We start from the raw sequence: 27,251 nt of genomic DNA, 5'->3' as shown, positions 1-27,251 counted from the left end.
CAATTGTGCGAAGGTGTACAGCCTAAGGGTCCAATTCATTTTTTTATATGGAATATGCCTGAAAATTCAAGGCCATCCCCACCATCCAATTTTAAAATTTACCTCTACGTAGTGTTATAGCGGGGTAGAAGCTTATTGACTGTATCCAAAATATTGAATTTGTAGGTAGATTTAGAGAGAGATCTGAAAAAGAGATATAAGAACGAGATGTACCCACTAATGATTCGAATTGAATATTATATAGAAGGTTGTTGATAATACACGGACGGTATATAGCGGTCTAAAAAGCGATCTAGAATAGGGCATATTAACGTATCAAGACTAGAGACAGACATGTTTAACATAAAACCAAAAAAACTGACTTCCAGCAGCGTTTGGCCCACCGAGGTCTCTACATTCAGGATTTGTTGAAGTTAATGCTCGTTACACCATGCAGACAATACAGCAATGCTTCATAGAGATTAACTACATGCCATATTTTGAACTATGTGCTAGTTATTGGTTAGGAGCGGAACGCATGAAACTAAAGTAGAGGATGCGATGCCTAGGTGGTCACTGTAAAAATATCTCGGAAATTTGAAGATTTGAGATCACTTGGTGTTAGGTGTTGGGGTCCACGGGTTGCATGAATGCATACGCGAACAATCCATTTACAAATATTCCTACGTATACACTGTCGGTCTGCCGATCTAAATCTGTTCACTCCGAGAAGATCGACACTAAGAGTGAAGAAGATACTTATTGCGCTGTTTGGTGGCTGATTGTGTTTTCGGTTTTCGTTAAATGCAGGTGATATATATTTAAAAAGTGAGCGTAAGCGGAGTGTTGAATAATATATAAAAGTTGGTGTTACCCGGGCCCCGCAGCTAGTAGCCACCTCTGTCATTAATTCTAAGGCCGGACTTAAGTGAGCAATTTCCTCATGTACAACGCCTTCAAAACCGAGTAAAGTAAAAAAAACCTCACTACCTGGAAAGTCGTAGAAAGAGGAGATTAAAAAAATTACGAAATACAAAAAAATAGTTTCGCTGGGAATCGAACCCAGAACCTTTCCGGAACACTCGCCTATGAGGCAATTGTTAACGGAAAATCATAACCGCTAGACCACGAAACTGCTTGATGGAAAGTGAGGTACATTTACGTGTTATGTTCGAAAACAGCCGAGAGCGTACTAAGAGCCACTCTTATATCTATCCCGAGGTCTTCTCTACGTAACCCTTCACCCCCTAATCTTCGTGGAATGGCGCATTGTTTAAACTCAAATCAGGCGCATCGGGACAAACAAAAGAGATCAGTGAGAAGATATACACAAAAAATTCCAATGCTAACTATGTGCAGATTAAAATATATACACGCAGAAGGGGTATCTAGGACGCCCGCATCCTATAATGGTAGACGTTCATTTTCATCACCATCCTCTTCATCCTTTCGAGGCACCAGTTGATATGGACCACTGGATTCAGATCTTTGGAGAAGTCGACGGTGAACAGCGAAATAGACACCACAAACCAGACAGCCAAGCGCGACAAGCACAACAGCGCCGAGGGCCCACGGATTCCCATATAAGCCTTCTTCGGAAGAGACCGGCGGCCGGTGGAGCACCTCTGTCACACTAAGGCTGTCTCCATTCGAGTGAATTGCGCGAACGCGGAAGAACGAGTCCACCTCGGCAGCCAACGGAATCTCCGTTTCGAATCCGTCACGGGGGACCTGGTCAACAGCGGTGAAAGTCATGTTGGTCAAGCTTCTGTGGTCCCATGTCTCCACCAGCCAAGATGCTACTTCAGTCGCACCGTTCCAGCTCACAAAGACACTGTTTGGTGTAAGTGCTGCTTCCGGGGACGTGAGTGGATTGCCAACCCAGTCAAATTTGAACACACGATACGAAACGACGCGACCAAAAGTGAACCAAGCAGAGGCTCCGAAGTGTGAATTGCATACAACCTCGCCATCTGGGGAGAACTCGGTAAAGGCCGCAGAATGGCCCCAGCCCACAAATACGTTTCCAGTGTCGAGTACCTGCACATTTCCTTGAGACACGGCCATCATATCCTGGGGGTGCTCATAGGACTGCAATAATGTCGCTTGTCTTTCTTCAAAGTCTAGATCAACCATCATACCACGGCTAACTGCGGAGGGGTTGTCGTTGGAATACGCTGCGTTATCGAATAGGCTAAGACGGTTTGATCCTCGCCAGCGAGCATCGTGCTGCCATGAGAAATCAGTAGCAGCTCCATCAGAAATGTCGGTAAAGTTGTTCCGTTTTCCACCCAAGGACCAGATGACCTCGCCGTTGGTACCATCTATGCATGCGATGGTATGAGTGTGACGCATCGAAACCAGATACCGGCCCTGGCTATCCTTGTCCACGCTGTTTATGTGCAACCAGTCGTATGCCGAGGTTCGCCCGTGACCAGTATCTCCAATCGGATGGTAACTATCGGCTAGACTGTAGAAGTCGGAAGCACGCCATTGGAACAGAAGCTCTCCTGTTTCAAGGTTGACTTCTTGAAACACTCCATCATACATCCATCCCAGCTCGGGGCCCCCAACAGAACTCAGATCTACCGGGATGGGGTCGTAAATCATCAGGATCGCGGTATCGTTGGAGGTGATTTGAAAATCGTGCAGGTCGCCGTCAAACATGCCAATGGGCGATATCTCGTACTTCTGGGTATAGGTCGAATCAAGCTATTAATCGAACGATAACGTTAACAAACACTGACTGGAGTAGGAGCCACCTCAAAAGTATATCGTACCATGTACCATGATCCCCGGCCATAGTTGTCGTCTGTGTCTCCTTGCCAATATGTGAGGTATTCCTTGCCTTTATACCGCTGGACTTTGAAGTCTTGGGTCGTGCCCGAGTTCCATTTAGTCCATACAAGTTCCCCGGCGGCGTCTAGGATCATCGGACCGGGATGGGCGATTGAATCGCCTCGAGGCGCTAGGAATGTGTACCGGGAGTCGCATTTCGCTCCAGGTGGGGAGACTTCAATTTTCGGTGATTCTTCGTCGAAAGAGAGGTAGCTTCGATCCGGTCCAAACCCTTCAGCTCCTAGGTCATACCAACTCAAGTCGGTGCGGATGCGTAGTCTGAGAAGTTGTGGAAGGGCAAAAATGTAGAAGACAATCGCACCTCCAATTGCGACGAGGGATAAGGAAATCCATGTTAAGGATAGGCGTTTATGCAGACGTTCACTATGGAACCAGGAGTTCAGGCGAAATACGCCAGAAGGAGTCCGCGAGAACATTGGCGCATCGCGGATAAAACAAGGGAGCCGAGCAGAAATGTAGGAATGTTGTGCGGCGGAAGCAGCGGTTGTATCAAATGGAGCACCATGATGTTATTTAACCCCGTCACTCCTGAACGGGTCAACGTCAATTTTCCGCCGTGTATCCGACAAACGAAACCAATTGCCGGAGAGATAGCCCACTCTTGGCTGCACGGACAGTGGAAACACCAGGGTGGACGCGTATGATGATTCGGTAGCTGACGGTCTTCCATAGAAGCGTCGTGGACCGCCAAGCTTCCGTGGATCACACTGCCCTGGAGAATTGCGCGTCTGCGCCAAGCAGCGACGAGAATTATCTGCCGACAAGTTAATCTGGTGGATCGTCTCCCTCGTGGTTATGCAAACCCTATGATATGCCGTCCAGTGAAAATCATTGCTCTGAGATCGTCTCACTTCAAGCTCAGCGCCAATAAGTGCAACGCCACCAGCCCACGCGTCCTCATCATGAAGCAGGAAGTGGCGTCGAAATATCGTAGTGGAATGGGACCCGCCCAATCAGATAAGAAAGGGGGAAAATGTTGGAAACTCGGAGTTAACAAGGTGGTATATTGTGCATAGATGCGTTGAAAAGTGCAACAGGGTTAGTTAGGAGGAGAAGCGAAACGTGCTACGTAAATGATCTACAATGCAAAATATCCAACATTGTATTCTCGCTGGTGATCTTTTTCTCCTTCCCTAGATGAACCCAGCGGATTTCACCTAAGATGATATACGAATACGAGGGCCACAATTCGGTCTCAGTGCCTCCATTTAGGCTAGTCTACCTAGGTCAAAGTATCTCGAAGTCAATAAGACACGCAATGCAATAATATGTATCTACGGAGTAGACTGCCAAGATTCGGTGGAGTAATTATAGCAGTTTTCTGCAGGCTAGTAGTAATGATAATCAATACAAGTGGGTGTGGATTTCGGCTAAAGACCCTTCCGGAATCTTTCTATACCCGTTTTATTCACACTTTGGAAATATGTTATTATTCGAGGTTAACAGCATGACGATACATCGATATGAGGAGTCATATTAATCCCGTTCTTTAGATCATCTTATGTACGATATCTTCAATATTGTAGTCGAAGCCGACATTCTCCCACTGCCAGGATCAGTCTCCAAATGCCGCGTGTCTTCTAATGTTCTACTTGAATTTCGCCTAATCTTCGACATGTTGGATTGGGAAACTAATGATGACACCTTCGGACATTTGAATGTCGTGAGGATAAAGAAGTGCACGCGTGGTAAGCACTGGTTTTTAGGTAGACATTGTGGAGATATATGCCTTACTAGAACGTTAGCTCAATACATACCCCGTCATTTCCCACGAGTTCCTGCGCCTTGAACGTACAACGTACTACGGAGTATATATAGAACACTAAGAGTTTGGCAATGGATAGTAAGCTCTATTCTGGTTAGCCCTTCTTATAAACACATTGTCCCAGCGTAGCCAAGAGCAATACATAGACCGAGAATGAAGCCCATGCCATGGGAGCTAGGTATATTCCGTCTACTACTTGGGTAGAAACCTAGTTATCTAGGCACAGCCTAGATCTCATCTTTGTATAGGGTTTCTTCATTGTATATGTTTCTACCAGGGTTGTTTTAATACACATTTTTATCTTGAGTTTCTTCGTTTTTTTCAGTCGTGAATATATAACGTTAGCTACTATACTATGATACTATGTGCCCTAATATGGTCGCTGCAATAATTACTTGATATAAGCTGTTTCCAGACTTGGAGACACTAGGTGTGGTGTGTTCGAGTGATGATTCACATGGTTCACATAATCCCCAGTGATTTAGCCGAGGATGCCGTGAGGAACTAGACAAGGGTTAATGCAGCCATGGAGTTAGTAGGTGGCTGGATAAGCTGGATAAAGGGTACCATTTTGAGGATTTGATTGATGCCTGATGGCCTTAGTTTGCACTAAATATTGCACTACTTTCTTGCCAAGCGACTCAATAATTTTCCGATCGAGTTATATTTTCAAGAGTCCGGTTCCTCTCTTTGATCAATTGTCGTGGATGCTACAAATATTTGTAATATAGAGGGAATGCGACCGTACAACGTACTTGCTGATCTGAGGACTAGTGATCCAAAAGGAATAGATCTTTCTCTCAAACCTCTTTGGTCTTTTATCAAGTCTTGAATTGAGTGCTCTAATCTTGTCTGACGGGTCATCCCGAAACACCAATATAAATAACTGGATGCTATTGGGTGCTTCGACCTCCAGCTTGTGGAGTGGGGGGAGAGTTCTATGTAACTTTTGCAATTCAATACTATTTCTTGATGTTACTTATTCTCTACAATAATTTCTATAGTTTATCTTGAACAATATGAGTTCAATGTATTGATCAAATTCCAATCATCTTTCCACATACAATATATTGGAGTGCCGGAAAAGATCGCCGATAGGTTCAATTCGCCACGCCAAGTATGCAGGATGCACCAAAACCCCTGGTTGGAATTGTGTTGATCCTAGCCTGCATGAGGAAGGTAAGAAAGGTGTATGTAGTACGGAGTATTGTAGAGTAAGATGCAAATTTCTTCTAACCGCACTATATGTTACTACTACTACGTTTAATAGTCACATACAACATAGTTGGTAGTACGTGGAGAGAATAGTAAAGAAACAAAACCAAGATAAACTTCATCTAGCTCCACTTCCTTGGTGGATGCATTTTAATGATTGGTAAGGTTTTTCTTTCCCCCCTGACCTCCAGATGTTCTTCTCTTCTTCTTCTCTTCTCCACATATTCACGAGATGAGGTCGGATAAGGAGATGGTCTCTCAGGAGGTCGGAATCGACGCGACCGCACAAGATGACTGGGACATGCAGCGTCTGGGAAAGACACAACAGTTCAAGGTGAGCTGAATCATCGTGGGGACGTGCGGATCAGAACTGATCATCAGTAGAGAAATTTCCGTTTCTATTCGATCTTAGGTTTCACCACGACCTTGATGGCTACTTGGGAGTCGATTTTGCTGTAAGTTGCCACGCGACCGCGATTTGGGAATACAAAAAATAATGGGAGTACGCGCAGTACGAGTACCTACGGTTTGACCGATGGTGGACGAGCGGGGATGGTCTATGTATACATTGGATCTTTTGTGGGTTTCTTTTCGGCTGTGATTTCTATGGCTGAGATCTCGTCCATGTAAGTCGAACCCACTACCTGTGCGACAATGCGATATGCGACACACCCTGTGCGGTATATTCATTGACAGTTATCTAGCTCCCCAACATCCGGTGGACAGTACCACTGGGTTAGCGAGTTTGCCTGGCCAAGGTACCAACGGTTTTTGAGCTACCTCACCGGTGAGTTAGTGTTCTGCAAAATAAAATAAAAAATGGTTAGAGCTAGGACTAATGCTGTGTTAGGATGGCTTTCGGTACTGGGATGGCAGGCTGCATTTGCGAGCATCTGCTATCTTGTCGGTACTTTGATTCAAGGACTCTTGGTCTTCAACTACTCAGACCCTTCCGGTTGGGTCTACGTTTATGAGCGTTGGCATGGTACTCTACTCACCATCGCCATCGCCGCCGTCGGTACCGTGGTCAACACTTGGGGTTATAAAATCTTGGCTCCTATGGAAGGTCTCATTTTGGCGATTCACATCTTTGGGTTTGTCGCTGTGATTGTCCCGATGTGGGTGATGACTCCAGGAAAAGCTACTGGAGAGGAAGTTTGGAAGGAATTCACAAACTCGGGTGGATGGCCCAGTATGGGTCTCGCATGTCTTGTCGGCCAGTTGACTCCAATTTTCTCCTGGACTGGCCCGGATGCTGCGACGCATATGGGTGAGTACATTCTGAATATTTATCGTTGATTTGAACTGACGATGAGTAGCCGAGGAGATCCAGAATGCTGCTTTGGTCGTGCCGTGGTGTATGGTTTCGACAGCACTGATCAATGGAGCACTTGGATTCGTTATGCTCATTACATTGCTCTACAAGATGGGTGATTTGCAAGATGTTCTTGCCCCTGCCAGTGGCTTCTCGTTTCTTCCAGCAGTTAATCACGCGACTGGCTCCGTTGCTGCCACCAACGGAGTGGCTGCGATCATTCTCATTCTCGAAGTTTGCAGCGCCATCGGCATCCTTGCAACAGTCTCTCGCCAGACCTTTGCCTTTGCCCGTGATGATGCCTTGCCATTCTCTAAGCAGTTGGCTCACGTGAATCGCCGAACTCAGATCCCCGTCTGCTCCGTGTTGGTCTCGACTATTATCACTGTGCTACTGAGTTTGATCAACATCGGTTCCACTGCTGCTTTCAATGCTGTCGCATCGGTGATGATTGCTGCTCTCTTTACTACTTATATCTTGCCGATTGCCGCCATCGTTCGGACTCGTTTCCAACCGGGTGGTATTCCTCCATCACGCTTTTCGCTCGGTGCCTTTGGTTTGGCGATCAACATCTTCTCGCTACTATGGCTGTGCTTTGCCATCATTTTCACCTTTTTCCCAACCGCAAACAACCCGACCCCCGTGACTATGAATTGGTCTATCCTTGTGTTTGGAGCGGTTGTTATTTTTGCTATCATCCTGTACATGGTGCATGGCCGCCGTGTATACCGGTCTCCCGTGACTCAGGTCCGCAAGGTTGAGTAAATATTGGTTCTTTTCTTATAATTTGCACATTTGGTGTGCAACGGCTAGGTCAATTTGGCACTATGGGACGTTTCATCTTGTCTGCGTACATATATGACATTTTAATAGACATTTGGACATATCGATTTCAATAACATCATTTGATACCCCAAGAGAAAGCCCTGATCAACTCAGTCCAATTGAGTCACTAGCTCGAGAACGCATTACATTCGCGATTGACCGACAAGGCAACTTCGCATGCATTGTACTTTCTATAATCATGACCAATTCGAAGGGAGTTATTCACTGTTATATTACAGAAGCATAAGGCCATTTGGGGAATAGCTAAGCCAACTAAAAAAAAAGATCCCATTCGATCATTGCACGGTCAATGGTTTCCTCCAACGATGAGATAAGGTGGTTGATAGTAAGTACCCTTGCAACTTTGACTTGTCAGCTCGGCCGATAGTCCGGCTGAGGATGCACAGGACACAAAAGAACAGGTTGTGTAACGGTGGCTGGGCTATATAATCAGTGATTTGGTTCAAGCATTTGCTGAAGCAACTTGTTAGAACATGCAAAAGTCTTCATTTGCTGCCACCAGACACAATGGTTCCTCAAACTCGATAGGTCGATCGAGTTATCCCTCGCATTTCAATGCACACTTTTGAAGACCGGATTGATGAGATTACTGAAAAACTAATTCACGCTGCTGAGAACGTCGGCTTCTTCATTTTGGTTAACCATGGACCCTCCAAGCAGAACATCGAATCTATGTTTGCGAAGTCAAGATGTTTCTTCAGTCTACCAGATGAAGTCAAAGTAATTGTACCGTGGACGTTGAGCAATATAGGCTGGGAAAAGAACTCACAAGTTCGACCATCTACCGGATAAACTGACCGCAAAGAGTCTTATCAGCTGAAACTTGGAGAATATGAACAACCTCTGGATTAAAGAAAACCACCTGCCTGGTTTCCGCGCTGCTTCAATCGCTTTTATGAATTGCGTGCAACAGACATCGGAATTTGTAATGCGATGTTTCGCACGTGAGCTGGGGTTTCCTGAGAAATTCTTCATTCGGTGTCATGACATCTCACGACCGAACTCGCAAACAGCAATGCGTCTACTTCACTACTTCGAGTTGCCGGAAGTATCGGATGGCAAAGTGTATCATCGCGCAGGGGCACATGCTGATTGGGACTTTTTGACTTTACTCTTCGAAAAGGAAGGTCAGAATGGGCTGGAGATATGTCCGGGTCGCGAGGTCGTCAGTGGACTCGGTATTGGGGACGAATGGACTAAAGTCGAAGCCACGACGGGCGAGATCGTATGTAATATCGGCGATGTACTTATGTCTTGGTCGGATGATCGATTCAAGTCAACCATTCATCGATTTAAGGCACCTTGTGACCCCCATGACTATTTTGGGGACCGATATAGCATCGCTTATTTCAATCACCCCTCCAAGGATATTTTGGTATAGGGACCCTTGAAGAAATATCCGATGGTGTCTTGGGCTCAATTTACTGAGAGAGCGATAAAACGGAGTTTCGCTGCTTTGCAGGGGAAAAGCTGAAAACAGTCGCGGCGGCATAACTTGATCAGAAGCGCACGGGCATCAAGTTTCGATCTGGGGGCTGTTAGGCGTAGTTTCGCAAGGGAAGTTTCGCGCAAAGGGAATCTGGGCAAACTGCAATCGGAGGAGATTGGGACAGGAGTTACGGCCTGAGAACACAGTAGAGCCGTGGCAGAGTCAGAGTAGAAGTCAATGAAAGAATAGTAGTCCTATAAATTTCCAAAATCCCACCATGTTGAAAACCCTTCAATGTTGCCGAAATTAGATTCCGAGTCTGGGTATCCCACATTGTTCTCCAGATCAACAAATTGCGATGGATCAGTCCATAGCCAGGGTGTGTTGGTCATTAGACTGTCAGCTGGAGCAACTAGTTTCTCACCAAGTCCCAGATTCGGAGAACTTTGAGCCGAAGACCTAAGGGCCATATTCGGCGGCATGTGTGCAGTTTGACCACCGTCTGCAGTGTTTACCGTGATGTTAGGAGACATTGCGACAATCACCTCTAGGGTGGAGGTTGGGCTGTCATCGGCCTCTTCCGTGGAGACAGTAGGAGTTAATGATGGATGGAGCAATCCACCCGTGGAAATTTCGTGTGGTTTGGGCTTGCAATTGACCTGAAGAACGTCCCACATCAGAGGTATACTGAGATGAATTTTCTCAGGCTCCCAGTCATAATCGACGTTTTCCGAACCAGAGGCGATGCGGGTCATCTTGTCAAGCGTTTGGTCCTGTAACTCTGTGAGTATTGATAGCTATGATTTGTGTCAAAATTTCATACCAGAATTTCACATGCAGGCGAAAAGGACACGAATGTTTTGAGGAACCTTCTGCATTTTGTGAAGTCGACTTTGGATTTGTATTTCAGCCGAGGATCCGCGGCACAACAGTAGTACAAGTGCACTGTAGCTGCAATGGCAGCAGCGTGTCCAAAGAAAGGGTCGATAAGTCGCATCTTTTTCTCCGATACCATATCTATCATTCTGACAATCCAGGTGGCATGCAGCAAAACCAACTCAGAGGATCGTCTCCAAAAAGCATTAGGAATAGCCAGGTTGTCGTTGTATTGTGATGCAACAATGTAAACAAAGGGATGGTTCAGGACAGTCAAAATGCAATGATACGTGAATTGCAATTTGAGCCAAGGTGTCCAATAGTCTCGGTTCATTCTCAGCTCTTCTGCCGTACGCTCGTAAAATTTGACAGAGTCATATCGATGACACTGAGAGAGTTTGTTTTCAATTTCCGTCAAATCAGAATTGACCATGGAGTACATGGAATCGTGTCTCCACGGCTCTTTCAGCCTGTTCCGAGCACAATCTGAGATATAGGTTCGCACTCTGCTCCACACCCAGCCGAAATGAGCAGCGAGACTCCAAATTCCTAAATCCGATGGTGTCGAGCAGCCGAGATCATCTGTAGGCAGCGGTGGTGGATTAGCCTCGGTCATATCCTGTCTTGCCCGGTCACTACTGGACGAAACATAAAATGTGCGTAAGATTTCTGATGGAATGCACAGGAACCCATTTTGCTGTCCATAGGACTGTTCAAGACATTGCAGACTCCAGAAAAGACGCTTCTTTCGTTCAATGGCGGAACCTTCGCCGACATAGGTCGATTCTAAATCCAACGTCGCCGATCTACAAAGATGTAGAGCAAGGCCAAGGTGAAAACGACCGAGATGTATATTTCCGTCTGAAAGAAGTTCAGTAAATCATGTTTCTTGTATTGGTGTGGTTGACTTACCTAGGAAAGACGAGTATGATAGCAGACAAAGACTCTCGATAGTTTCAAGCTCGACTGTGCCGTTCGCCATACGGAGCATAATCAAGCTTCTGGCACTGTCACCGTAATGTTGTAAATGATCACGATCTCTTGAAAATCGTGAAGTCAAGGCAAGCAGACAGCAAACAAGCTCCTCCGACAGACAGCCCGGGTCCGAGACTTCATTACGGTCAAAACACCAGATAGGTTGTCGGTGGCAGTATTCAAAATAAAGATCTATAGATTTGGCAATCGCGGATGATGATGGATGGGAATTTGAATCATCATATCCAAAACCGAGGAAAAATGGGTCATTGACTGTAGTTGGTTCATTGGATGATAGACGTGTAGTGTTTGGGTAGGGATCAGAGATTCCATTGATTCCATTGATTCCCTCATGAGTCTTTTCTGGCCGAAGTTCTTGAGTCGGCCGGGTACCACTAAGGATGAGATTCACCTTCTCTTCAAGGAAAGCTAGTCTATCGTCCTAAGATGGAAGTTAATGATTGGTCAGTCATGATGATAAGCCAGTACTTACAGATTGCCCTCCCCGAGACCCCCGAGGTATTGAGGTATAAAGGCATGACTGATTTAAACGGACGCAACTTGAGCAAGATGGCTTTTCGGCTGGACACCGGGTCTTTTTTCTTCTGTATGACATCAGGCCAATCCTGGAATAATAAACAGAATTACCCATACCTGCAATTGAGACATGCCTCATGAGACCGTAACCTCCCACGAGCACTTTCTCTCGGCATCATTATCACAGGCTCAATCTCAAATTGATACTTCGTAAGGTATTTTTGAGAGAAAATGCCACTCGACATGTATGGGGGAGGGGAAAAGGGAACAGATTTAGCTGCGGGGTATCAGTGACCAAAGCACCCGGCGGCTACTAATTGAGATAGGCATGATATGTAGGGCGTCATGAGCGGGAAAAATTAGGTGGGGAATGTGGATTTGGTTCGAGATAATGCAAGGAAATGATAATGATATTAAAAAAAAAAAGAATCGGAATATGAAGAAATATGAACTTGTTTTTTTTTCTGTTCTCCTCATTCCTTTCAGATCTCCCCTCATGGACCCGAGTACTAAATCTAGAACTATAAAAACAGGTTAAATATGGGGCTCATTCTGAAAAAGGCTAAAATGTCCAGTGGGATATCTGTCATTGGAAATCTCCTAACGGTTGTAAGAATCCTAGGAACCCTAGCACTCCTAACATTCCTGGAAATTCTAGCAAACATTATTTGGTCTAAAGGGCCACGTATGAATGCAATTGAGGTGGCGTTTTGTGAACTAGTTAACTATTTAGTTTGAATAGCCTGAATCGCTAGGCATTATTGAAGTTAATAAGGTTATCGTCTGTCTCGCCATCCATTTTAATTGGCCAGGTTTTTCGAACAATCGTGCGGCCCAAATTAAGATGTTCATATGACCTATATTCTTTGATGCATATCGTGAACCTAGAATAGATATATGTCTCGTGATAGGAGTTTGGGCTTCACTTCAAAGTTTCGAGACTGCAATTCATTATGCTCGTAATCATAACCATAGACACAAATTGAAGAGGCAAATGGCAACTGGCAAATGATGAGTGACAATTGACCAAGTAAGAAAAACTCAATGAATCGCTCAAAACAAAGAAAGTAAAATGTAGTATGCATATAATCAGGAGACCATTATTTCAGGAGCGGTAGCTGGTCCAGGCGCAGGTCCAGCGCCACATGCCCCTCCTCCGCAACAACCACCTCCCTCGGGAGTTAGCTTAGAGCAGAAGTCCATGTCATCTTTGCTGACTGCTGCATCTTTGGGAAGTCTTTGTCGGGCAGGCCAGAACTCCTCATGTGACTCTTCTTCGCGTCTTTGGTGTTGATCAATCAGGCCGCGAATGCTGCCTTGGAAGGAGAGAGGTACGATTTCCAATCGCGGCTGCAGCTCTCCTTCGGCAGAGACCCGAGTGCTGATATTTTGCTGTGTCTCATTATAGAGACCCTCGTCTTCAGATACAATTGTTTTGTAGGATTGATTAATTATTTCAAATTCTTCGTCACTAGAGCTCTTGTGACGGAAGACTTCATAACGCATCGAGCATGTGGTAGGCCCGGTAGGCACGAATCTTTGCATGAAGAAAGCATGGGGCCTATAATCAAATTGAGAAACGTGACAAACCCCCAGATAGGAGCTGAACTTACGAGACAATCATAGAAGCGTTCGGGAAATAGTAGCTGCTAGCATCCCGGAGACGTTTGGCAATGGCTTCAGTTGTAGAAGTTTTGGCATCGACATGGAAGGGGATCGGGTGATGCTGGTGGTTTTCGTTATAGTTGTCTGCCAGAACCTTCCAGTTATAGTCCCCAGTAGACTCCCAGGCGTGATCAAAATCATAATCTTCAGAATCGAATCCCTCGAAACGGGGCTGCATATCAATTCCTTCAAAGTCGTCATCCCATGAGATTTCGGGCTTGTCGTCTGCATCCAAATTGAGCCAAATAAAACCGTTCTTATCGACGTGAACATGGATTGGCAGGAGGCCATTCTTGCTCTTGTCGAAGCCCTCCAGCTCTTGGTATCCCGGAGCCTTTGCAAGCTTGCCATTAAGGCCGTATGACCATCCGTGATATTGGCAAGAAAAGATACGAGAAGTGCCTCCCTCTTCAGTAACCACGGGGAATGCTCGGTGTCTGCAAATGTTGTGGAAAGCATTGACATTTCCTTCGCGATCTTTCACTAGAATAAAGGCATACCCAGCAATGTTGTATTTAAGCCAGTCGCCGGTATTAGGAAAACGCGACCGGTGCGTAGTAAGAAGCCATTTCCGACTGAAAATCGCACGCCGCTCGAGCTCGTACATCTCTGTTGAGGAATACCACGAGGCGGGGAGAGCGCGAGCTGGATAACTGTTGTCGACAGCGGGGGAGGTCTCTGTGCCTCCCAATCCGAGGTAGCTTTTGAGAATCGACATTGGTAATATCGACAAACAAAATTTCGTTGGAAAGATGGGTGATTAGATCAGACGAGGACGAAACTTCGCTGTTGTCGGATTTCTCATCGTTTGGGCCGAAGATTGGTGTCTTGATATAGTGACGGATTCTTTGATCCATATGGCCGCTATCACCACCATGAGCTCATATTTCCCCATGGGGATGCCCATTCTACACAATATCGCCGATCACAGGATCGGTACGGAGGCTCAGCCGTTCACTGTCCGACGGTAACAAGTCCCGTCAAGGTAAGCCAGACCTGGCGATCAAAGCGGTACCATACGGTAGACGGGGTTAGTACCGCGATTGATTAACGCCACTCGGATGGTCGGGATTTTTACCGGCATCATAAAAGGATCAGGAGAGCTCAACTTCACGTTACTTTTGACTTAAGCTCGCAAGATCGATACATGGGAATTTCGCCCCTCTCAGGTGCAACGTTTTTCATCTTCGGGCTTACTTATGCCACTATTAGTATATTATTGGATCTTACAAAGTTATGATCCACAGAGCTAACCTCAAATCAAATTACTAACATAGAGCTTCCCCTGCTTAACTTGGCGCAATAACCCGATCACATGAGCGGCTCGTATGTTGTTATCAGAAGAAAAGAAGAAAGTGTGGGGTCAATAACTATGTGTTTCTCCAAAAGATCAACCGATTTATTATCTTGGCTTCTGACGGTATAAAGGATCTTCCAAAGTTATATCTGAGGCAGTAATAATCATGATTTTAGTCAGGAATCGCACCAATAGCATCATTTAGTGTTATCCAATTATTTGACGAAACAAAAGAAAGCCCCTACCTCAAATATACCTCAATTGTGCTCAATTCTTTAGGAGATGATGTCCATAAATATATTACTTGGTCTATATTGGAACACCCAGGTAAGAATTTCAAATCCCTATCCTTCTGTGTCTTATCTATGCCTCCCGACGCAAGTCTTGAAAGTCAGAGCTCAAAGGAATTGATAAGAAGTACTTTCTTTGATGAAAAACCCCTTATAAATCCCTGATATAAAGAACCACATGATGCATATCAAATCTACCTGAGATTAAAACCCAAGATTCCAATTGAACACAGCAAAACCGAATATTTCGTCCCGGGGATCTAGATTAGCCACAGCCTGTCAAGTTTGACTTATCGGTCTAACGCCGAAGATCGGCAAAACGGAATATAAGCCGAGGAATTAGATTAAGTCAGAGTTTTATACAAAGAGGAGCAGATATCCTGATTGGGAATTGTGATCCAGTCTGGCCTGTAGATGATGATGATGATGTTTGCCATTGACCTCGGGAGGTATCATACGTTGTAGGATTGAGATGAAGGTAAACGGCATGGATGTTAATGTAGTCGAGTTCAAAATCAAACGTGCAACGTAGGAATATATCACTAATTTCTATAATAGCAACCTTGGAAGTTGATAAATGCTTTGTGGCGAAGAACCGGGACGACTCCGAACTGTGTACCCCGCAGTCGCCGGACCCGTAGACTCGATCTTCTATCTTGATCTTCTTTTGTAGTTTGATTCTCTCCACCAATTACAATGAGCACAACAGGTGACAATTACACTATACACAAAGTTTCCCTAAAACGTACTCGACAGGCTTGTGGTCCTTGTCGGTAGGTGCCAAGACAAAATCCCTGCGGCCCGCTTCACTAAAGATTTTTGATATCTAATTTTGCCATTGATAGTCGGAAAAAAGCACGTTGCCCAGGAGAAAAGCCGACATGCTCGCTATGCCATAGATTAGGGCAATGCTGCTCATACGGAACGCAAACATCCGCCCGTGCGAAGGGTCTCAAGCTTCCATCGGCTCCCTCGGCTCCCTCGGCTCCGACTCGAGCCCAGGACCAGGAGACAAACAGAGATAGCACCACCGATGTATGTATGCTATTTCGCATTGCTGAATCTTCTAGCTTGGGGGTGATGTTTGGGATAATACTAACCTCGTCAGACCCAAGGGGATGTCTCGAGCTCCGGGAGACTTCAGCGCATTGAAGAAAGACTAGATTCAATGGCACTTTTGCTCCAGTGAGTTCTGAACCAAGATAACGAAAGTAACTTACCAATATCTCTTTTCCTGGTGCAGAGAAGGCTTGCCCAGATCTAGTGTTTTACGTGAAACATCAAGTGATAGTCTGCCCAGCGATCATGGCCAGGAGCGTGGACTTTATGATGGGTTTGAAGCAATAGTTCACCCAGAAAAAGATTTAATAACATTCCAGCAGTATGATAAGATATGCTTGAATCGCCCACGGCAATTTGGCTAACATGAACCAGAAGCTGCCTCCCTGTCATATTCACCCAGAAGGAAATTGAGACATATCTTACCTACTTTCATGACCAACCCTACTGCCTATTTTCGAAAAAGTGGCTCTTATGCTCTGCAAGCTCTTTAAAACCAGAGATTGCCTTCCCATTAGTGGCCCTTACTTCTCGTCTTCCTCGACGTTCTCGTGACAGATTATTCGGGGACCGGACCGACGCGAAGTATTTTGCCGAGAAAGCTTGGTCAATATTATCAAGTCAATACCAAAATGGCGCAATGAGCCTTTCGTTTCTCCAGGGTCTATTTCTATTGGCCCAGGTAGACTTTTCTGATGGACAGGCGCATCGAGGATATATGTCTGTGGCCCTTGGTCTGCGGGCCATCCAGTCTGTGGGGTTGAACAAACAAAATGCCTCGTACCTCTCAAGCAATAACCCTGATATTGAGGCCAGAAAGCGCATTTCCTGGGCATTCTTTATGCTTGATCGCACCTATAGTGCCTCCCGGAACTATTCATTGTCTCTCTCCGACAAACAATTCACATTACCATTTCCTTCTCCCGAGACAGAGACATCGTCTGGAGATGATGTGCCATCGACCTACGGATCTTTGCATGATGGGCCTGGGAAACAAGGACAAAAAGTGGATTATGGCATCCTCGCTTGTCTTCTGAGACTGTATTCTTTATGGGGAAAAACCACAGAATACGTGTTTGAACCCTTCGCCGAGAACACACTACCTCCCTGGCAGACTGGATCTGCTCTCGCGATCCTCGAGTCAGAATGGTTGCAATTCGAGACACACTTTGCAGATGCCCATCGGTATATCAATGTTGATTTCCAAAAACGCGCCCGAGAAGACCCAACATCACGTACTTACATCTCGACATGGGTATTTGTGCAATTTCTCTTTCATTCAATCCAATGCTTGCTGCATCATCCATTTGTTATCATGACCAAGCTTCGAAACTTCAACGGGAACATTTCTGCAACCTTCCTGCAAAAGTCATTTGAGACCTCGCTACTCCACTCTCGATGGATAGTTCGGTTTATAAGAGAAATTGCCGATGTCAACTTCGAAACTTACGATCCATTCCTGGGATATCTGGCCGCGATTGCAGCCACGATTCAGTTGGAGCATACTGGAAGCAAAAATCCCCAAATTGCTCTTTTGGTCAACAAAGAATTTCGAACGCTTGTGGATTTCATGACGGAGCTATCTGTATATTGGGGAAATATGAGCATATTGGTATGGTTTATTCAAATCAGGGAAGAAGAAGAAGAAACTGCGGTACTCATTATGTCTCTTTAGGTGAACAAAGTGAATGAGTTGGCTGCTCGTCATCAGAATTATGGCTCCCTTTACTATAATCAAGACGGATTCTCCGGAGCTTTGTCCAAAATGCCCACTCCGTCGAGTATGCCTCGGATGTCCGTCGAAGATGAGGCTCTTATGTGGGAGATTCTCGATTTTGGCAGCTCATCTGAGGGCAATAACCCGGCGAATTTCGGGGATCTAGCCATTCCTCACCCGCACGACACTGATGCAGTTCAGTCTCTCCGCAATGATGGGTCTACTGTAACGCAAGGGGTTTCCGAGCAATCAAAAAAGGCCGGCAAGAGAGGTCCAACGACACAAAATCTTTCAAATCATGGTATTCCATCTATTGACTCAATGTCCGACCCCATTGGCGGAAGCCCTTTTCCTGGGTGGCCATTTAATACAAGGAGTGGTGGTGATGTGACTAGTCCAACAATACCAGACATTCCAGACTGGATGATCCTAGGAGACTATATGGCTGAGCATCTGTGAGGCCATCAGGGAGCAATCATTGTCATGCCATTATCTGAATCAAACCGATAAACCGGTGAGCAGATATCTGGATGCTCGGTGAAATTTCCATGCAGTCAATAAAATACCCTATTGAGGAACTCAACTGTGGTTAATTTTCACTTCGTGGTCAATAATGGCACCTTCCAAGAATTTTGTAAACAACATCGCATCTAGATCTGGTTAATAGTGGAATTGGAAAATGTTTGAGATATGGGATTGACACGATTCATGGATATATGTAGTTCATGCTAAGTCGCATAAGGGTCCGGAATCCGATACGCTTTATCACAAATTGCAAGCTATTATTGACTAGGAAATGGTCTTTGATCCCTCCAACCGCTTCAAATCTTGCTTTGCCGGGATACAGCAGAAGCAGCCTTCAATGCCGTGTCAAATGTATTGAGCTCTTGGGCCGTCAGCTCCCTTCGCTCTGGCCCCCCACGGCTGCCATCTCCTGCAAATGCCTCTCCTTGGAAACGCTCGCGAAATTGGGTAGGGAATTTCCACTTGGTGAGCAATTTATCAGAGAGCTTGCGTTGCCAGCTTCCTACGATGTACTTGCCGATTACTGGTAAAAATTTGAAACCACTATAGAATATTTTAGCTTTTTCTAGCGGGTGAATCTTTTTGATGACTTACTGTCCGCTTCCTCCAGTGGCAATGAACAGGTTCCTATGTTCCGGGTGATAGTCAAAGATGAAATCGCCGGTCGGAGTGTCGTTATACCAGCAGATTCCGACCTTTTCGAATCCTCTTGGTGCTAACTGTGGGAAAAGATCCGTCATTCCAGCTGTGAGGCGCTTCAGCCCATCCGCAGGGATGTAGTTAGCTCGTGAGGCCACCACAGAGCTGGGGGGCGCGGATGTGACAGAAGGCTCAGCACGAGTGTAACCAAACCCATGACAAGCAACCTTCAGATACCCAGTTGGCTCGTGAGGAGGGAAAGCGAAGAAACCGGTGGAAAAGTTGAAGTAGATAGGAAGATCTTTGAGCTCCGCGACTTCCTCGGGGGTGAGGCGTAGATATCCTACAACCTGACCGGCAGCAAGCATAGAGTTCCACGTTGGAATGAGGCTTGAAGTCCAGGCACCCGTGGCAACAATGAATTGATCGCCTTCAAGTCGTCCATTTTTAGTACGAACGGATTTGATGTTCCCGTCAGGGTTCTTTTCAAACTCTTCAACTTGCCCGTTCGGACCAGTGATGAAAGACACACCGGCAGATTCACAGCGAGACATGAGACGGGCACAAGCCAGGCCTGCATCAGCCCATCCAGCGGAAGTGTTATAAAATCCATCAAAGCCAGGAGTAGCAAGTCGGCCGGTCAATTTTGGGAAATGTTGCTTGGCTTCCTCCACGCTGCTGAGCGGAATCCATTCTTGACCCATTTCAGTCAAGACACGCTTGGTCTTACTGCTGTGATCCTGGACTCGAGGCTGTACTGGTTGTTCTGGTGTGCTCTCTTGACAGACCCACAAGCAAGGCGTTTGATGGAATGCTTCCTGGTAAACGGGGGTCTTCCATAGTTCAAACGCTTCTTTGGCGATATTAGCATAAATTGAATCTCCGTAGTCAAATCGGATGATGCGTGAGATATCATTGCTGGATCCATCTGGAACTGGAGGGACTGATCTGTCTAGAATGGTGACGGACTCGTAGCCTTCTTCCTTCAATCTCAGGGCGGTGCTGAGACCAAAGGCGCCGGCTCCAATGATAACGATGCGTTGATGTTTTTCCATTGTGATAAAATACGCAGATAGAGATTAATCCGTCGAATCTGTTAAATGGATCTGGTAGATCTCGGTGCATTGATTGTATGTTTGGGAGACCCGGTGGTCACGGGCCGTGAAGGCATAGTTGGCCATCCAGTTTATGATAATCCGATGACGATAGAAAGGCATGTCTTTGACCCAGAGGGTCAGACGAATCTTATTTAGCATAGTCTCTAATAAAGATAAAGGGAAAGGCGGGTTGTTGGCAGAGTCCCATCAAGACGGACCGTGTACGGCCCGGCCATCTCATCATTTACACATGACAGCCTCCCTTCCATATAAGTCAGTTTTGAAGCAGAGAGTCGTGTCATCTCAACATTTACCAGTGATCGGTCAATAAAAATTTGTATAACCTATATCTCATACAGGGAGACTAGCAAAGTCCCCTTTGCTAAAACGATCACAACGGACGGACCCAAAGCTATATTATGGGAAGACGATAATGGTAGCTTGAAGATACGCAAAAACGAGATGCAGTATCGGATGAACGGGGCGGGGGAGGAGTAATTTTCCATGTACATAGATGTGGTGAAGCTACTACTTACTACATGTGTACATATGTACATAGTTATATATACAGCTATGCCAACCATTTACTTGGGAGTTATGTATCTCTAACCTGCAGGAACTTTCCCAAACGACTTCTATTATTCAAGTATGAATGCAAAGATATATAAAAAATTTGAACTGGTAAATACTTCACCGGCTTGATATATTTTGATACATTGTTGTGGGGTTAACAATGTCAACGTTGATATTGTTCTGCCTCTCTTTGTTGGAATTTCCCATACATATCTGGTGAACTTGATAACTACCTAGGTAATTTACTTCTGCTCCCATGAACTTCATTTGTCACAAATATGGAGAGAGTCATAATCGTTGGAGCAGGTTTGTGACATTGAAACATTGAATATTTACTCAGATATACACTGACAGGTTTCAGGTCTTTATGGTCTCATCGCAGCGAAAACATATTTACAAGTGACAGGAGCCTATGACCACGAGAATGAAGAGACGGATGGATTGATCGAGCTAGTTGATGTCCCAGCATGTTTTACACAGATAACCAAGCCAACCAAGCCCGGCAATCACGAGAATAACCTTCTCGTGATTGACTCAGCCTCGGATATTGGGGGCACTTGGGCCGAAGAACGCCTTTATCCGAACTTATTAAGTCAAAACTCTTATGGGCTCTATGAATTCAGTGATCTCCATCTATCGGATGTTGCTCCAGAGGATGAGGGGGACGATACCAGGAATCAATTTATTGCGGGTTGGAAGATCAGTCGATATCTGAGGGCATGGGTGGTCAAATGGAAGCTCCGAAAACGCATACGATTGAACTGGACGGTAAGGTGATGGGATATCCCATTGGAATCGCGGTGTACTGATTTGATCTTAGGTTGAGAGTATCAGTCGCCTTGAAAGCCAAGAGTGGAAACTCAGGATCAGTGTCACCACGACTCCGAGTCGTCGCATCACCGTCATTTGCGATAAGTTGGTCCTGGCAACTGGACTAACTTCGGTGCCAAATATGCCCGACATACACGGGTCACAAATGGGTATTGTGAATTCGGCCGCGGTAATTCATGCCAAGAATGTTGGAGAATGGGCTCGACAGCATCTAGGGTATCAACCACTGAAAGCGACCGAAACTTCGGATGCCAATGCGTCAGAACATGAGGCTGTTTACTCGCAAATGCGATCTGTAGCCATCTATGGCGGTGCAAAATCATCATTTGATTTAGTGCATTTCTTCGCGACTCTCCATCGGAAGGACCCAAAGCTGCACCTCAAATCAGAACAAAAGACTCCGGTGGAAGTGCATTGGATTATTCGCGATCGAGGGATAGGACCTGCATGGATGTTGCCACCGACGTCCACCCTCCCTAATGGCGACAAGGTTGCAAGCGACAAAGCGGCAAGCACCCGATTGCTCACCTATCTCAGCCCCTGCTGCTATATGACCCCCAAACGTCTTTCATTTAACTCCTCGTGGAGTCTGAAATGGGAGGGCTCATGGCTGGTGAGGTTGTTTCACGGTAATCTCCTTGGTCGATGGTGGATTGGGTGGTTCTGGCGGTCTGTTGATAAGGGCCTGGTTGACTCGGTGCAATACGGGTCGGACGCGAAGATGGAATTGCTTCGCCCAGAAAACAGGTATTTTAACAGTCTCAATTGGAGATCAGCAGTGACTGATGTTTTACAGCGTGGTCTCGTGTGCATCCGGAATTGGTATTGCGAATCAAGGTGACCTTTGGGAGGCCATTCGATTACCTCACGTCAAAGTTTACCGATCGGGCATTACCGATATCACTCCATCATCTAACGAAGAAGTTGACACATCTCCAGGCACTAGTGCAGTGGTGCGTTTGGCCAACCAAACATGTATTGATCCGGTAGACTTGGTTGTCCACGCCACTGGGTACAAGCCGATCGTTCCAATCCAATTTGAACCTGCATGTCTCCGTTTAGAACTGGGACTCTCTGCCTTGGTGGAAAAAAAGGGCAAAGAGATCCCCGAAAAGGCTCAAATTTCGACCGAATCGCCAGAGAAAATCAGTGGCCCGCTGGAACCAAGTATCAGAGATCGCATAGCACACTGGGAGACTCTAGATCATCGGTCGGAGAGGGTGGTCCGAGAGACTTTGAATGCCACCAATTGCGCTCTTGCGGATCGCAGTCCCCCTTCATGGGCTGCATCTGACACGTTAGTGCCATATCGCCTGTTCCGTCGGATGGTGGCTCCTGAGTTGGTTTCCCAAGGCGACCGCTCTTTCGCTACGCTCGGTGTGATCCTATCATCGACCATTGCAGTTGTGGCAGAGGTTCAGGCTCTTTGGGTTGCGGCATTCTTGACAGGAGGGCTGGACACAGAGAGCATGAAGGCCGCCCCCAATGAAACGTTGTGCTTGGGAACTCTTTCGCAAAACGTAATGGAAACCGTGATCTCCGAGGATGTAGTGCTCGGTTCGTTGACTGGCAGTGGCCTTGAAGTGGATGCTATCCAGGTATGTCTGTTGAAGGGAATGGCACACCTCACTCTAACCATTTCTCTAGTACAACGACATGCTTATGCGCGATTTGGGGCTGAACCCGCACCGGCTGGGTGGGGGATTTTACCACGAGCTGACGGGAGTATACGGACCATCGGCATACAAGGGAATTGTCGACGAGTGGAGGCAGCGTCAAAGGGCGTCCGGGGATCAAAGGTGATTGATTATTTTGCGAAGCTATGGTATCAAGGCTATTGATAATTTCGAGAGTGTGCAGGCATTTGACTGCATGGGAAAAGACGAAGAGTTTCTGATGGAATTCCTTGATAAATAAGCAAAAAGTGTCATATTGATTAAGTGACAGGTAACTATGCAGTAAAACGTAACAGATCGTTGATGGGCCTAGTCCAGGAAGGGAGAATCCGGCAAAATACAGCCACGTGATACAGTGGTTACAACTTCCTGATTCGGACACTTGGCACCTTCCCGATTAGAACGCCGGTTAATTACTTCACTTGTCATCATATTGTTGCAGCTGTGCACCTATGCAGTCCTGTGCAGCCCTATCCCATGGATCGCAAGCAGAATCGACTCACCCGATGTCGCACGGGATGTATGCGCTGTCGGGTTCGTCGACGAAAATGTTTGTGTTGAAGATCTGCTTGAAGCCACCAGGCTAATGTTTCAGGCGACGAGGGTAAACCACGATGTCGAAATTGCATTGATCGGAACTTCCAGTGTCAATATGGTCCTCAACTGACTTTCTTGACGAAGAATGCTCACACGGTTCAAGCATCACAAGTTGGGACTTCATCTAGCTATGAGGCGATTCGAGTATGTGGTCCGTGGATCATGAGACTACACATATCTGATTTATTCTAGTTCATCAACGAGGACCCCCAGCATGATGCCAATGACCTCGATCTAATCGAAACGCCTCGGCTCGAGAATCAAGACGCCGACACCGAGACGAGTCAGATATTAGCTGGGCCATTCTGGGAGGCAAACGAAGAGCAACCGAGGTTGAGCGACAGGGATGAGTCGGCAGTCGCCGGTCTACTGGCTCTGGGGATGAATGAGCCTGATATGGGAATCTTGACTTTTCCCATAGTCAAAACCCCTGTATTGCCAACCCTGTCGCCGGCTTTTCACCCACATATCCAAGATGAAAACATGCCATCCACCGAAACTCAGGCACTACTACGGCACTATCGCTATGAGATAGCCCCATGGGTAGGCTGTTCGACACCTGCGCAAACATGCCATTACTGACCAGATATCTGAAGTTGGATATATGTGATTTAGGCCAATCTTTCGGAATCAATGGTCTTCAGCTAGCGATGGTCTCACCCTCGGTGTGGAATTCGATCCTTGGCCTCTCCGAGACCTCTTTCAGTCAAATCCACCCGCAAAGGTGCAATCAAAGCTCATTTGCCCCACAAGACTCCCACATGCAGGTTGATATTACTCATGTTGCTTTGGTAAGCGCCATGAATCAAGTAAGGGAATGGATCACAGATATTTCGGCTGTATGGACTTCAGAAGGACCGAGCAATCAAGAGCTATTGAGCGCACTGAGTTCCCACGCAGTCGGCAGAGATCTGAACTCTGCGATATATTGGCTATTTCTCCGACTCGGTATGCCTATTCTCACTACAAAATGCTCTGAATCGCTATGGATGGTGCTTACTGGTGCATAGATCTCGGCACTGCGTTAGCTAGCGACAGCGACATGGGCGTGTCGCTTCCACCAGCGTTTCCATACCTAACTGAGGTCGACCTGGTGGCCGACCCATTCGAAATGGTATTCTATTATGCCTATCGCCCGCTATGGCTCTGTGCGAGGGCCGTCAAGTTCGTCAATAACGAAGATGGTTACCCAGATCGCCCAACTCTCCATGTCTGGATTGAGCTAGTAGAAGAATTGGAGCAGTGGTATCGGGAGCGACCGCAGGAATTTCAACCCATGTTGGAATTGGAAACGGGCGATCAGTTAGCTGGACCCGAGCGGGGCTTCCCCGTGGTTCTATTTGCGAATGGGGCAGGGCTTTTTGGCAATCAGCTTTACCACACGGCCATGCTGATGTTGCTCCAAAGTCGGCCAAGGACTGCCCGGACCGCAGGCTTCCATTTTGCTGCCATGTCACCATTGTGGCACGCACAGCGGATCTGCAGTATTGCTCTCCATAATGACCGACGAGAGTGCTGGGATCCATGTCTTCTTGCCTCGTTCTTGATGGCAGCGCGTCGGATGACTCACGAGTCGCAACAGCAAGAAGTGTTGCAAGGCTTCGAGCGTATCCGCATAGTGACGGGATGGAACGCGAGTGGGTGCTTACAAAAATTGCGAGCCGAATGGTGCTTACTTGACGAAACGTAGCTGGCAAGCCTGCTTGGTCTGTTTGTTCAATATACCCATTCGGGAATCACCGCATGATGGGAAATCAAGGCCTCGTAGCTCGGTCGGGGCGTGATGCTGCATACCCCCAAGCAAGTTCCAGATCTCGGATGCGCCAACAAGCGCCCCATCCAGTCTCTGCTTCTATATGGCGGATTACATCGACGATGATGGCGTGTTCCGACGCATGGCTAAACAACCGACCAGCAATCCACAATGGCTGAATGGCATTGTTCAGGCACCCCTGATGAGGATTTGCAAGCGAGATGCCGCAGATGCGCCTCGCATGCCACAATGCGGAGACAGCCGGCGTTGACGGCAGATTCATTGACTTAGGTATCATGTCAAGCAACAAAATGCACGCCGTATGATATAGCTGGTTTGAGGAGATAGCTGCCCATTGCAAGAACAGGATGTGCGGAAAGAGTTTGGTCGTGGTGGTATGGGCGGGTAATAATTCTGGCGGTCGGCTGTCAAGCCAATGCTGCAGGTCATCCCAGAGTCGGATCCAGCGGCGATTAAAGACCTCGCCGGTGCAGTCATTTTTTACACCGAGCTCCACGAATTGAGTCCGATCGGCCACCAACTCACATGCCTTGGCGCAGAGGTAGACGGCGTAATTGGCGTACATGTCTGGCGACTGGGCAGCTTGAAAGAGGTGGAGGGCATCATCTTCGTGACATCCAGGTGCGAGCCATTTACTGGGTCGAAGAAGAGTGCTCTGGGTCCCATCAGAGATCAGCGCACCACATAGGTCTAATAGATTAGCATTGAATCAAATTTGTGGACAGCTCAATCAGTGCTTACCCATGCGCGCGTAGCACCAAAACACTGCCTGTAAAAGACCGCTGCTGAACCCATTCATCTCGAAGGCGTCGAAAAGTGCCGCACATCCCTCCAAGTGACGTTGCCAATCTTGCGCGCGCGCCGACATCATCTCGAGGCAGCACAACAGAACGCAGGCTGCGACCACCTTTGGATCACGCATTTGCAGAAGCGGACTGAGCAGACGAATCGCTTCCTGATATAATTCCAAACTGTCGAAAGAGTCTTGAATCCCCTCCTTCCTTTCCATTTGTCGGGCGGAGATTGCGAGAATTGCGTTCATCAACGCGGGGAACGATCGGGCGAGTGCCGGAATCTGTACTCTAAAGGTGCATTGCGAGTCGAACATATCCAGCTATGTAATTCCTTAGCGATTGATGCGTGCAACAAGATGGTACCAATTACCCAAGGCGCCACCTGCCCAACGTAGTTCTTCAAATACTCAATGCGACGGGGGCTTGACAGCACAGGACGGGTTGGTGTCCGCGACCGGTCATGCAAGTGTGCTGTACCTTGGATTTCTGGTGTCGGTGCGCGGGTCGGGGCAGCAGAATGTGCGATATTGAAGAGCATGCATCGGAGCTCCTCCTGCGATGCTAGGAAGCCCGGGTCGTGGGAAAAGCCATCATGGCTCCAACTGGCTGCACCTAATGGGGATGGAAATGCAGGGGCATCAGTGGAATCCGAAGGTGTGTATGAATGTAAAGGGGCATGAGACCAGTCATTTTGAGAAGAAAGACCTTGTTGAGTGTCATCAAGTCGTTTCGGAGAAAACATGGTGAGATACTAGAGGTTGAAGCCGGTCGGCGGGAAAGTCTCGGCTCTAACTTGTCTACTCCATACTTCAAGGCTTTACAATCATCTCTTTACATGTTTGACAGTCATAATCTACCAGCTAACCTGATATTTCTCGAGAATTTAGAAGCTTTTCTCTTTTTCATATCCCTCATTCTTTT

General features: G+C 46.7%; 11 protein-coding genes across 11 annotated transcripts; 6 read left to right on the top strand and 5 right to left on the bottom strand.

Annotated features, from left to right (window-relative positions):
• Positions 1-1,383: 1,383 nt before the first annotated feature.
• N7529_005487 (arylsulfotransferase family protein) lies at positions 1,384-3,254 on the bottom strand (the record flags this gene model as incomplete). Its single annotated transcript, XM_057241014.1, has 2 exons — positions 1,384-2,691; positions 2,760-3,254. The coding sequence occupies 2 exons, from the start codon at positions 3,252-3,254 to the stop codon at positions 1,384-1,386; spliced, it is 1,803 nt and encodes a 600-aa protein (XP_057096373.1).
• A 2,796-nt stretch (positions 3,255-6,050) lies between these two features.
• Positions 6,051-7,898, top strand: N7529_005486 (uncharacterized protein; the record flags this gene model as incomplete). The annotated part of the gene is made up of 6 exons (XM_057241013.1): positions 6,051-6,152; positions 6,203-6,273; positions 6,331-6,444; positions 6,523-6,605; positions 6,669-7,088; positions 7,138-7,898. The coding sequence occupies 6 exons, from the start codon at positions 6,051-6,053 to the stop codon at positions 7,896-7,898; spliced, it is 1,551 nt and encodes a 516-aa protein (XP_057096372.1).
• Positions 7,899-8,994: 1,096 nt separating this feature from the next.
• N7529_005485 (Oxoglutarate/iron-dependent dioxygenase) lies at positions 8,995-9,360 on the top strand (the record flags this gene model as incomplete). The annotated part of the gene is made up of 1 exon (XM_057241012.1): positions 8,995-9,360. The coding sequence occupies one exon, from the start codon at positions 8,995-8,997 to the stop codon at positions 9,358-9,360; it is 366 nt and encodes a 121-aa protein (XP_057096371.1).
• A 302-nt stretch (positions 9,361-9,662) lies between these two features.
• On the bottom strand, positions 9,663-11,975 carry N7529_005484 (putative C6 transcription factor; the record flags this gene model as incomplete). The annotated part of the gene is made up of 5 exons (XM_057241011.1): positions 9,663-10,181; positions 10,232-11,145; positions 11,197-11,701; positions 11,753-11,864; positions 11,914-11,975. 5 exons carry the CDS (start codon positions 11,973-11,975, stop codon positions 9,663-9,665), a joined length of 2,112 nt encoding a protein of 703 aa, XP_057096370.1.
• Positions 11,976-12,885: 910 nt separating this feature from the next.
• On the bottom strand, positions 12,886-14,179 carry N7529_005483 (aromatic ring-hydroxylating oxygenase subunit alpha; the record flags this gene model as incomplete). Its single annotated transcript, XM_057241010.1, has 2 exons — positions 12,886-13,357; positions 13,410-14,179. The coding sequence occupies 2 exons, from the start codon at positions 14,177-14,179 to the stop codon at positions 12,886-12,888; spliced, it is 1,242 nt and encodes a 413-aa protein (XP_057096369.1).
• A 1,565-nt stretch (positions 14,180-15,744) lies between these two features.
• Positions 15,745-16,211, top strand: N7529_005482 (Zn(II)2Cys6 transcription factor domain-containing protein; the record flags this gene model as incomplete). The annotated part of the gene is made up of 3 exons (XM_057241009.1): positions 15,745-15,821; positions 15,894-16,083; positions 16,164-16,211. The coding sequence occupies 3 exons, from the start codon at positions 15,745-15,747 to the stop codon at positions 16,209-16,211; spliced, it is 315 nt and encodes a 104-aa protein (XP_057096368.1).
• Positions 16,212-16,216: 5 nt separating this feature from the next.
• On the top strand, positions 16,217-18,283 carry N7529_005481 (fungal specific transcription factor domain-containing protein; the record flags this gene model as incomplete). Its single annotated transcript, XM_057241008.1, has 4 exons — positions 16,217-16,233; positions 16,292-16,429; positions 16,483-17,719; positions 17,783-18,283. The coding sequence occupies 4 exons, from the start codon at positions 16,217-16,219 to the stop codon at positions 18,281-18,283; spliced, it is 1,893 nt and encodes a 630-aa protein (XP_057096367.1).
• A 362-nt stretch (positions 18,284-18,645) lies between these two features.
• N7529_005480 (NAD(P)/FAD-dependent oxidoreductase) lies at positions 18,646-20,043 on the bottom strand (the record flags this gene model as incomplete). The annotated part of the gene is made up of 2 exons (XM_057241007.1): positions 18,646-18,892; positions 18,944-20,043. The coding sequence occupies 2 exons, from the start codon at positions 20,041-20,043 to the stop codon at positions 18,646-18,648; spliced, it is 1,347 nt and encodes a 448-aa protein (XP_057096366.1).
• An 893-nt stretch (positions 20,044-20,936) lies between these two features.
• N7529_005479 (uncharacterized protein) lies at positions 20,937-23,292 on the top strand (the record flags this gene model as incomplete). The annotated part of the gene is made up of 5 exons (XM_057241006.1): positions 20,937-20,964; positions 21,020-21,426; positions 21,479-22,236; positions 22,286-23,087; positions 23,137-23,292. The coding sequence occupies 5 exons, from the start codon at positions 20,937-20,939 to the stop codon at positions 23,290-23,292; spliced, it is 2,151 nt and encodes a 716-aa protein (XP_057096365.1).
• A 1,455-nt stretch (positions 23,293-24,747) lies between these two features.
• N7529_005478 (uncharacterized protein) lies at positions 24,748-25,452 on the top strand (the record flags this gene model as incomplete). The annotated part of the gene is made up of 1 exon (XM_057241005.1): positions 24,748-25,452. One exon carries the CDS (start codon positions 24,748-24,750, stop codon positions 25,450-25,452), a length of 705 nt encoding a protein of 234 aa, XP_057096364.1.
• A 64-nt stretch (positions 25,453-25,516) lies between these two features.
• Positions 25,517-27,072, bottom strand: N7529_005477 (uncharacterized protein; the record flags this gene model as incomplete). The annotated part of the gene is made up of 3 exons (XM_057241004.1): positions 25,517-26,226; positions 26,278-26,650; positions 26,701-27,072. The coding sequence occupies 3 exons, from the start codon at positions 27,070-27,072 to the stop codon at positions 25,517-25,519; spliced, it is 1,455 nt and encodes a 484-aa protein (XP_057096363.1).
• Between the last annotated feature and the right edge of the window lie 179 nt (positions 27,073-27,251).

This window comes from Penicillium soppii (assembly GCF_028829465.1).
Source record: "Penicillium soppii strain IBT 18220 chromosome Unknown utg000005l, whole genome shotgun sequence".
In the NCBI taxonomy this organism is placed as follows: Eukaryota; Fungi; Ascomycota; class Eurotiomycetes; order Eurotiales; family Aspergillaceae; genus Penicillium; species Penicillium soppii.
This window is presented reverse-complemented; position numbering and strand designations above follow the sequence as displayed.